Below are 12,199 nucleotides of genomic sequence, written 5' to 3' on the forward strand. Positions count from 1 at the left end.
CATAACCTTACTCTTTCCTGTATTCACTTTCAATTTTCTTCTTTTGCACACCCTACCAAATTCATCCACCAATCTCTGCAACTTCTCTTCAGAATCTCCCAAGAGCACAGTGTCATCAGCAAAGAGCAACTGTGACAACTCCCACTTTGTGTGTGATTCTTTATCTTTTAACTCCACGCCTCTTGCCAAGACCCTCGCATTTACTTCTCTTACAAAATATCTGAAAATATTCACTTCTTCCATACTACCTCCCTCCAATGTGATATCCAATTTTTCTTTATCTAAATAATTTGATACCATCACCTTACTCTTATCTATGTTCACTTCCAACTTTCTACTTTTACACACCCTCCCAAACTTGTCCACTAACCTTTGCAACTTTTCTTTAGAATCTCCCAAAAGCACAGTATCATCAGCAAAAAGTAACTGTGTCAATTCCCACTTTGTATTTGATTCCCCATAATTTAATCCCACCCCTCTACCCAATACCCTAGCATTTATTTCTTTTGCAACCCCATCTATTAATATGTTAAACAACCATGGGGACACTACATATCCCTGTCTAAGATCTACTTTTACTGGGAAGTAATCACCCTCTCCTCTACACACTCTAACCTGAGCCTCACTATCCTCATAAAAACTCTTTACAGCATTTAGTAACTTATTACCTATTCCATACAGTTGTAACATCTGCCACATTCCTCCCCTATCCACTCTATCATATGCCTTTATCAATATACTGTTCACACATGTGCTTCAACGTAAACACATGATCTTCAAATCCCCTACCCATTCTAAAGCCTCCTTGTTCATCTACAATCATGCTGTCTTACCTCTAATTCTTTCAATAATAACCCTACCATACACTTTACCTGGTATACTCAGTAAACTACTACTACTTCTTTCAATACACCAGCTGTATCGCACTGAGGTGGGGTGGCCCAAAAGGAAAAACGAAAGTTTCTCCTTTTAAATTTAGTAATATATACAGGAGAAGGGGTTACTAGCCCCTTGCTCCCGGCCTTTTAGTCGCCTCTTACAACACGCATGGCTTACGGAGGAAGAATTCTGTTCCACTTTCCCATGGAGATAAGAGGAAATAAACAACAAGAACAAGAACTAGAAAGAAAATAGAAGAAAACCCAGAGGGGTGTGTATATATATGCTTGTACATGTATGTGTAGTGTGACCTAAGTGTAAGTAGAAGTAAGAAGACATACCTGAAATCTTGCATGTTTATGAAACAGACAAAAGACACCAGCAATCCTACCATCATTTAAAACAATTACAGGCTTTCGTTTCACACTCACTTGGCAGGACGGTAGTACCCCCCTGGGTGGTTGCTGTCTAGCAACCTACTGCCTATAACTCAGTAAACTTCTTCCCCTATAATTTTTATAATATCTTTTGTCCCCTTCCCTTTATATAAAGAACTATACATGCTGTTGCAACCCCTGAATGGGTTGCAATGACTATTATGTATATATTGTATATATATAATGTATATTATCTTTTCATATAATTTTATATTGCTTATATTTGCGATAATAGCTAAATCGTAAATGTATGACTTTATATTATTATTTGACTGTTATATTGTTATTTGACTTATGTTGTTAGGATGTACATATTATGTGCTCAGTTCAAGTCTTGATTGTCAAACTACTGTAATTATCGCTTGTCGCTCGTTATACTGCCGGCTTCTGAGCTGTGCTGTCCACGGGGCTATCACGTGATCGAGGGGGGGGGGTGTCCTCACCTCTCGTGAAGTATTCAGTCTGCTCAAGACTCGCTTGGTGGTTGGACAGATTGTCTGTCTCATTATTCTTGTTAGTTCTGTAGAACTCTGTTCACAGAACATTGTATAGACTTAGTGATTTTCGACGTTGTACTGAGGTTGTGTGTCACATAGACACTCTGAACATCTCAGGTCCTTAGCTATAGCTTCTGACCTAATTTTGTACTGGTTTCTGTGTATTATCACAGTCGGGTTTTTCCTATGCTGAACTTAGATTCAGTAGTATGGGAGTTTTGTAACTTTTGTGGAGGATCTGCTGATGGTCCCTACTTAGTGTCGTTATATTATCTCCTTGATCCTGATTGTGTCGCAGTCGCTTGTTATATGGCTATTGGGCTTAGCATTCTTTTCATTGTTCAAGCAGACTGTTCTGGTTGCCAGTCGGTCAAGAAGTTATTTTATTTGAGGACTTTGTCAGTCACTTGTTTAAGTCTAGTCGAGTCGTGAGACATAGTGAACTACTTAGAGCACTTACACGCATACACAAACTTACTTGTACATATTTGTAATATCTTATTAAGTGTTAATGTACCAGACGGTACTTAAGAATTATAAATGTGATATGTGCTTTCAGCACAATAATATTGAACTCGAGAGATTGATTTTATTTTGATTGCTGTGATTAATTTAATTTGATAATATACCTCTAGACTTAATAAATTTATTAAATTTTAATTTCTCTAGTTAGTAGCCTACCAGTTGTAATCCTGAAGCACTATTGAATAATACTGAATTTTAATGGATAATTGGACAAGGATACTGACTACTTGTTACGAAAACCCAGTAACAGGCTGGATGCTAGAAGGGCAGTCCTTTCTAGTATTCACTGGAGATCTCTAAGCTTTTAGAATCGCGTTTTTTGTAACACATGCTCTCTGCCACTCCCTAGGTACCTTCCCCCTCGTTCATATATATATTAAACAAAAATAACAACCACTCCAACACTATATCCCCCTTGCTTTTAACATTTCTGTCATGATCCCATCAGTTCCAGCTGCTTTATCTCCTTTCATTCTATGTAATGCCTCATGCACCTCCCCCACACTCACATCCTGCTCGTCTTCACTCCGAAAAGATGTTATACCTCCCTGGCCAGTGCATGAAATTACTGTCTTCCTTTCACTATCAACAGTTACTCAAAATATTCCTGCCATCTGCCCAATACCTCCAGCTCCCCATCTACTAATTCCCCTACTCTGTTTTCAAATGACAAATCCATTCGTTCCTTAAGCTTTCTTAACTTGTTCATCTCCAATTTTTTTTCTTATTCTCAGGAAAATTTGTTGACAGTGCCTCTCCCACTCTATTATTTATTCTATTTACTCTTCTTTTGCACTCTCTCACTACTCTTCAAAATCTGTAACCCCACATTGTAATCCTTATAGAGAATAAACTTTGATTTGATTCTTTTACTCTCCATATACTCTTCCCTTCTTATATCATTTCTGCTTTGTAAAAACCTCTCATAAGCTGCCTTTTTCTCTTTTATTGCACCCTTTACCTCATCATTCCACCAATCACTCCTCTTTCCTCCTGCACCCTCCCTCCTATAGCCACAAACTTCTGCCCCACATTCTAACACTGCATTTTTAAAACTATCCCATCCCTCTTCAACCCCACTACCCATACTTGTGCTAGTTCACCTTTCTGCCAATAGTTGCTTATATCTCACCCTAACTTCCTCCTCCCTGAGTTTATAAGCTTTAACCTCACTCTTACTTGCTTTTGCCATTTTTCTTTTGTCCCATCTACCTCTTACTCTAACTGTAGCTACAACTAAATAATGATCCGATATATCCATTGCCCCTCTATATACATGCACAACCTGAAGCCTACCCATCAACCTTTTACCCACCCATACACTGTCTAACAAACTACTTTCATTACGTGCTATATCATACCTTGTATACTTATTTATCCTCTTTTTCATAAAATATGTATTACTTATTACCAAACCTCTACACATAGTTAACCCTTTCAGGGTTGGTGCCGTACTAGTACGGCTTGCACGCCAGGGTTGGTGCCATACTAGTACACATAAATTCTAGTGCCTTCAAATGTAGCGAGAGAAAGCTGGTAGGCCTACATATGAAAGAATGGGTCTATGTGGTCAGTGTGTACAGTATAAAAAAATCCTGCAGCACAGTGTATAATGAGAAAAAAAACTCCAACCGTGTTTTTGCTTTAAAACAGCAACTTTGCAGTGTATTTTTGTATGCTATTTATGGTTGTATTCTAGTTTTCCTGGTCTCAATTTATAGAATGGAAGACATATTACAGAAACTGAGTTGATTTCGATTGGTTTCACAATGAAAAGTACCTTGAAATTGAGCTCAAAGCAGCAGAAATTTTCGATTTTTGCCAAAGTTCAAAAGTAAACAAATTATGCCACGTGTCCAATACACATCAACTTTTGAGTCTAATATTCTTTCACAAGTGCACTGATATTATTTATACCATTTCTACATTAATGCAGTAGTCTGTATAACAGTAAATCTTCTATTTTTTTGTGAGAATAAAAATTCAAAGTGGAAAGCAAAAGAAATGTAAGAGAGGCCTGGGGACATGACTAATGAACAGATAAAATGTTATTTTAGTGCCAGAAATGTCTGTCTTGTTTATTCTGGACCCTATTTGGAAATTGGCATCTTTTGAACTTTGTGTAAAATTGGCATAATTGCCAATTTCTGACCACTTTATTGGATAGTTGAAATCGGTAAATGGGTGGTTTCTTGTACTCATTCGATAGAAAAAATGGAGTTCTAGTGAAATAGTTATGATTTTTGTTGATTGGTACATTGGAATTGGCCGAAAATAGGGCTCAAAGTGGGCGAAATCACCGATGTGTAAACATCGTTGAGATCGTTAACTTCTCGAGAGCACAATTCTTTAAGTTTTCCATCAAATTCCATACTTTTGGTGTCAATATGATCAGGAAAATATTCTCTGTCATTTCATAAGAAAAAAATATTGTTTTTTTTTCTTCGAAAAATTTCCGACCCTGAGAACAAGTTTAGGAGAGGGCCTGCTATCCCTAAAAGGGTTAATTAAAGGTTCCCCATTTTCATTTACCCCTGACACCCCAAATTTACCTAATACTCCCTGTACAACATTTTTACCCACTTCAGCACTGAGATCCCCAACCACAAGTACTCTCTTACTTGGTTCAAAACTCCCCATGCACTCACTCAACATCTCCCAGAATCTCTCTGTCTCTTCTACACTTCTCTCTTCTTCAGGTGCACACTTACTATAACCCACTTTTCACATCCAACCCTTATTTTACTTAACATAATACTTGAATTTATACATTTATATTTCCTCTTTTCCTCCCATAACTTACCCTTCAACATTATTGCTACTACATCCTTAGCTCTAACTCTATTAGAAACCCCTGACTTAATCCTCTTTATTTCCCCCCACTGAAACTCTCCTACCCCGTTCAGCTTTGTTTTACTTAGAGCCAGGACGTCAAGCTTCTTTTCATTCATAACATCCACAATCATCTCTTTCTGTATCTTGTACTAGATTTAATTGCTCCATCAGATTCTTCTTTCAACAAACCGGCCGTATCCCACCAATGCACGGTGGCCCAAAAAAGAAAAAACAAAAGTTTCTCTTTTTAACTTCAGTAATGTATACAGAAGAAGGGATTACCAGCTCCTTGCTCCTGGCATTTTAGTCGCCTCTTACGACATGCATGGCTTACAGAGGAAGAATTCTGTTCCACTTCCTCATGGAAAACTCCATCAGATTATAAAATTGAAACAAGAATTTTCATAACAGTAATACAAGTCCAAACCTGCAAGGCTAAGGTAGTCTAACGAAGAGCGTCCCCAAGATCGTCGATGAGGTTCTGTGGGTGTAGGCTCCCAGGAACGTGGCTCTGGAGGATATTCATACACTCTGTGGTGACGCTGACGTTTCCAACGTACCCTTTTCTTCAAGCTCTGAAAATTTAGTTTTTCTGCTGTGAAAAATTTTCTATGACTATAACAGCCATTATAATGATGTCCACTAATAGTGGTTATCTAAAAAAATACCCACTGTAAATATTTTTTTTATAAATTGGTAATATTATTTTATGTAATTTTGTGGCTCCTTCTATACACACCTTATGGTTCAAAAAGATATGTGAGCAAACACTAAGACATATTTATTAGAAAATGTTTCAGTCTTGGGACCTTCATCACTTCTAACACACAGGTTGAAATTAACAGGTGTATGTAGGCATAAAGTAAGGAGTGAGTGTAACATAGTAACCTGAAAAAAAGGCAAGTGAGGCTTATTTAAGATAAGGTTTGGTAGACAATGATGTCATGTGACTCCTTCAAACAAAAATCACACACCTCCCCATACCACACCAAAAACCCATCTCAGTATCCTTGAATCAAGCTCCAGCTAAGACCATCACATCTCCAAGCTCTTGAATTAAGAACCCTCCTCAAAGTCCTTTATTTTTCATATTAGCTTTGCTTGGTTGAATATCAAGTATGCCAGTGTTTTTGAAATTTTGTAGCATTCAGTATTATGTTCTATGGTGTCAGTGATGGCAATTAGTGAGGCTTCTAGACATCATCGGTCTCTAAGATCACATTCAGCGAGGAAGGGATGTGGCTCATTCCAACTTATCAGACATCTTGTGGAGTTCCTGTGGAGGACCGCAGGAGTTCTTTAAGCCATCCCTGTTGAAGGTATTTTGATGTTCACTTAGGCAGATCAAAAGATTTCTGCCTGTTTTCCCTATATGTATATTTCTTGGGACAATATTCACAAGCGATGGTGTAGACACCATCCCTGTGGAAGTTGGAAGTTATTTGCTTTGTAGGGAAGTCTTTGACAGATCAGGTATTCATTGTGGAAATTGGTACTGTTTCTAGGAAACACCTGTTGGGTATTCCTATCTTGGTTGGTGCAGTAAAGTCATTTCATTTGAAATATTCACAGAAAACATCTGCTTTAAATTAAAGGTTAAAATTTTCCTAATTAAAGCACCCTAAGTATTTGCTTATATGTCTTATCCCCAAATAGAAGCTCTTGAACTACACCATAAATAAAGGAGTCCTCAAGCTCAATGCTCTGAACACCAGAATGAGACCAATAAAGAGTAACAATAAAATGTTACATTACTAATTTCTTTGAAAATTCTATTGGTCATTGGCTCATGAATCCAAGGAAATGAACAAGATAATAGATACAATGGATAGTTTAGCAATACAATAATGAAGGGATAGTAGATGAAGGATACAAACTTTTGACTACACAAGCACTATTTTAGTGCTTAAAAGGGGCAGAATACAGATTTTTGCTGTTACAGTGTGTAGGTAATTGGATACTTACAGATCTATTTTGAGGACTCTTGAGGAGTGAGTGTGAGGGTGTAAGATCACAATTCCACTTGGAGGGGGTAAATTCCTCTTCTCCACTCTCAGAGTTATCTGAAAAGTCTCCATCTTCTACTCTATCCACATCATCTTCTGGTTCCTCTTCAATAACATCCAGGATGTAACTGGATTGCTGGCACTGTTCCCCTGGCTGAAAAAATAGAAAAGAATGATAAAAAAAAAAATACATATGAACAAGTATCTCATTTAATTTTTTTTTTATTTTAGCAAAGACTATTACTGTACTATCAATTATTTACAATGTTCCAAAAAATCAAACTATAAAGTCCTATAAAATTATAAGTTACTAAGAGTAAACAGTTTGTCTTAACAAGAATGGTACTGATACAGTTTAACATTTACAGTGGAACCTCGACCAACGGCTCTAATCCGTTCCAGAGAGCTAGACTTTAATCGAATTAGTTGTTAGTCGAATTAATTTTCCCTATAAGAAATAATGGAAATCCAATTACAGTGGACCCTCGCCTAATGATGGCATCGCATAACGTTAAATCCGCCTAGCGATACATTTTAATGCAAAAATTTTGCCTATCCTAGCGCTAAAAAACTCGCTCAACACGATTCGTCCGAGACGCGTCCACGTGCGACCTGAGCCAGCCTCACTTGTTCCATGGGTGGCAGTGTTTACAAGCCAGCCTCCGCGGTCACATCCAAGCATACAATCGGAACATTTCATATTATCACAGTGTTTTTAGTGATTTCACCTGCAAAATAAGTGACCATGGGCCCCAAGAAAGCTTCTAGTGCCAACCCTGTGGTAAAAAGGGTGAGAAATACTATCGTACCACAGTCAGCTGCTGCTGCACCACCGTCAGCTGTTGCTGGACCAGTCAGCTGTTGCTGCACCACAGCTGCTGCAGCACCACAGTCAGCTGCTGCTGCACCTCGATCAGCTGTTGCTGCACTACAGTCAGCTGCTGCTGCACCATGGTCAGCTTTTGCTGCACCAGTCAGCTGTTGCTGCACCACCATCAGCTGTATTACTCGAAGATGTGGAGAGTGTGTTATTGGTATGGCTTAACATGAAACAATTACCGAGAAATGATTAACCCCAGAGGGTTAGCCACCCAGGATAACCCAAGAAAGTCAGTGCATCATCGAGGACTGTCTAACTTATTTCCATTTGGGTCCTTAATCTTGTCCCCCAGGATGCGACCCACAACAGTTGACTAACACCCAGGTGAACAGGAAAAAATGCCTGGAACTAGTGCTCATATTGGTGAGGTTAGTGGGGAGGATGTGGAAGAGTTGGTGGAGGAGGACAATGACAAACTAACCACTGATGAGCTGCTAGATCATCTTCAACAGCAAGAGGCCAGACCTGAGGAAACTGCTTCGGAGGAGGGGAGAGAGAAATTGAAGAAGTTGCCTACTTCAAAGATTAAGGAAATCTGTGCAATGTGGCTTGAAGTGCAAACCTTTTTTGATGAAAATCACCCTGACACAGCTATTGCAAGCTGTGCTGGTGACTATTACACTAACAATGTTGTGAACCACTTTAGGAAAGTCATAAAGGAACGAGAGGTACAGGCTTCTATGGACAGATATATTGTGCGACAGAGATCCAGTGACTCTCAAGCTGGTCCTAGTGGCATTAAAAGAAGAAGGGAAGTAACCCCGGAATAGGACTTGACACCTCAAGTCCTAATGGAAGGGGATTCCCCTTCTAAACACTAAGACCATCCACACACTCCCCTCCTCCCATCCCATCAATCATCACCAGATCTTCAATAAAGGCAAGTGTCATGTATTGTACATCTCTTCTTCAGATTGTGTGTATTAAAATTAATATTTCATGTGGTAAAAAAATTTTTTTTTCATACGTTGGGGTGTCTTGCATGGATTAATTTGATTTTCATTATTTCTTATGGGGAAAACTAATTCGCCTAACAATAATTTCGCCCAACGTTGAGCTCTCAGGAACGGATTAATATCGTTAGGCGAGGGTCCGCTGTAATCTGTTCCAGACAGCCAAAAGTATTAAAAAAAATTATTTTTTTCTACATGGAAAATACATTTCCCTACACAAAAAACAATGAGACATGCCCAATACATACTTAAATAAATATTAAAATGACACTTACCTTTATTGAAGAGTATTGTTGAGTGATGAGACACTGTTTTTCTTGAAAACACTGGGATTTTCACAGTGATACATGAGTAAAGGCTTCAATTATCAATCCCTACTAGCATTACAACAAAACATGAGAGTTAGCCTGTCTTTCATAGGCTTGTGTCCTGGAAGTGCCTTTCCCTCCTAAGTAATGAGAATTGTAGGTCCTGTTTGACATTTTCTTCCAGAACAGGCCCGTTTCGTCACAAACACTTATTGGGGTTGGAATTTTTCAGCTTCGCCATGCCTTATCACACTGTGTATGCCACTATGATTCTTAAATCTCTCAAACCAACCTTTGCTGGGCTTAAATTCACCAATATGAGCACTAGTTCCAGGCATTTTTTCCTGTTCATCTGGATGTTAGTCGACTGGTGTGGGTCGCATCCTAGGGGACAAGATTAAGGACCCCAATGGAAATAAGTTAGACAGTCCTTGATGACACACTGACTTTCTTGGGTTATCCTGGGTGGCTAACCCTCTGGGGTTAATCGTTTCTCGGTATTCTCGATCAGCCATACCAACAGCAGTCTCTCCACATCTTCAAGTAGTACAGCTGACCGTGGTGCAGCAGCAGCTGACGGTAGTGCAGCAGCAGCTGACTGTGGTACGATAGTATTTTGATAGTATTTCTCACCCGTTTTACCACAGGGTTAGCACTAGAAGCTTTCTTTGGGCCCATGGTGGCTTATTTAGCGTTACAAGCACTAAAAACGCTGGAAAATATATCGCAGGTACATGTGGAATCGACCGCAACGGCTTTATGTAAACATTGGCAAACTGGCTATACACAGAGTCTTGGAGTGGCTAGGCCCACTCAGGCCGTTGGTAGAGCCAATATTTTGATGCCAAAGAGCGCTGTTAGTTGAATTTGGCGTTGGTTGATGCCACCGTTGGTTGAGGGTCCACCGTACATTTCAGGCTAAGACAAAAACGATTATGTCTGGAGGTTTTCTATAAGGTTGTTTGCTTAACCCTTTCAGGGTTGAGAGGCCCTCTCCTAAACTCGTTCTCAGGGTCAAAAATTTTTCTGAAAAAAAAAAAATATATATATATTTCTTCTTATGGAATGATAGAGAATCTCTTCCAGATCATAATGACACCAAAACTATGAAATTTGGTGAAAAACTTATGGAATTATGCTCTCGCAAAGTTAGTGGTCTCGACAATGTTTATGCATCGACGATTTTGCTCACTTTGAGCCCTATTTTCTGCCAATTTCAGTGTACTAGTTGACAAAAATCATATCCATTTCGCTAGAACTCCATTTTTTCTATCGAATGAGTACAAGAAACCACCCATTTACCAATTTCAAATATCCAATAAAGTGGTCAGAAATTGGCAATTTTGCCAATTTCACACAAATTTCAGAAGATGCCAATTTCCAAATTGGGTCCAGAATAAGCAAGACAGACATTCCTGGCACTAAAATAACATTTTCTCTGTTCATTAGTCACGTCCCCAGGCCCCTCTTACATCTCTTTTGCTTTCCACTTTGAATTTTTATTCTCACAAAAAATAGAAGATTTACTGTTATGCAGACTACTGCATTAGTGTAGAAATGGTGTAGAAATGGTATAAATAATATCAGTGCACTTGTGATAGAATATTATACTTTCCAGTTGACATGTATTGGATGCTTGGCATGATTTGTTTACTTTTGAAATTTGGTAAAAATCGAACATTTCTACTACTTTGAGCTCAATTTCAAGGTACTTTTCATTATGAAACCAATCAAAATCATCTCAATTTCTGTAATATGTCTTCCATTCTATAAAATGAGACCAGGAAAACTGGAATACAACCATAAATACCACACAAAAATACCCTGCAAAGTCGCTGTTTTATACCAAAAACACGGTCGGAGCTTTTTTTTCCTCATTAAGCACTGTGTGCTGCAGGATTTTTTTTTATACTGTGCACACTGACCACATAGACCCATTCTTTCATATGTAGGCCTACCAGCTTTCTCTCACTAGATTTGAAGGCGCTAGAATTTACGCGTTCTAGTACGTCAATAACCCTGGTGCGTAAGCCGTACTAGTATGTCAGAAACCCTGAAAGGGTTAATAACAAAAGACATAATGTAAAATACTATTAGATATGATGATTAATATTGCAATTACATATAATGCACAGATTTTCATTATACAGTGGAACCTCAAATATCGAACTGCTCCCAACTCAACCAATTATGTAAGTGTACTTTTGTAAGTGCTTTTATAAGTGTGCTTTTGAGGGTCTGAAATGAACTACAGGTCTCCCTCAACATTCACGAGGGTTAGGGGATAAGAGCCTCGCGAATGTTGAAAAACCGTGAATGTTTGGTGCCCCAATGTATTGTAGGGAAATATAATACAATACTGCTTCCTTAACTTGTTGAACCATGAACAATCATAAAATATGTGAAAACGTCATAAATTGTACTAAATACATACGTTGTGCCTTAACAACATGTATGTTATTAAATACCACTGCCTCCACCTCTGCAAGTCCCTACTACCCTCCCTCCGACCCCCGCAACTGGCAGCCAGCCCTCCCACCACTCAGTGTGGTGAGTGTTTTGTTTGTTCATTATTTGCTATTAAACTACAGTATAAATAATGTCAACCCATTTATGACTGCATATTGGAATGGCTATTCGGACAGGTATTGGAAGGTGACATCATGTGTTTACTCTTGAACACAGCAAAGAATCAAACATTTGTGCTACTGCTAATAATAATAATAATACAGTGGACTCCCGGTTAACGATATTTTTTCACTCCATAAGTATGTTCAGGTGCCAGTACTGACCGAATTTATTCCCATAAGGAATATTGTGAAGTAGATTAGTCCATTTCAGACCCCCAAACATACACGTACAAACGCACTACATAAATA

General features: G+C 38.6%; 1 protein-coding gene across 5 annotated transcripts in view; it reads right to left on the reverse strand.

Moving 5' to 3' along the window:
- The window catches only part of LOC128692303 (uncharacterized), a 249,820-nt gene that overhangs the window by 12,740 nt on the left and 224,881 nt on the right, over positions 1-12,199 (reverse strand). For all 5 annotated transcript variants that reach the window (XM_053781413.2, XM_053781379.2, XM_053781397.2 and 2 more), the window contains 2 exons: positions 7,139-7,333; positions 5,601-5,748 (listed from right to left, as the gene is read on the reverse strand). In XM_053781413.2, coding sequence (XP_053637388.2) covers positions 5,601-5,748; positions 7,139-7,333 — 343 coding nt within the window. The remainder of the gene's footprint in view (positions 1-5,600; positions 5,749-7,138; positions 7,334-12,199) is intronic.

Source organism: Cherax quadricarinatus, chromosome 6 (assembly GCF_038502225.1).
Source record: "Cherax quadricarinatus isolate ZL_2023a chromosome 6, ASM3850222v1, whole genome shotgun sequence".
Classification (NCBI taxonomy): domain Eukaryota; kingdom Metazoa; phylum Arthropoda; class Malacostraca; order Decapoda; family Parastacidae; genus Cherax; species Cherax quadricarinatus.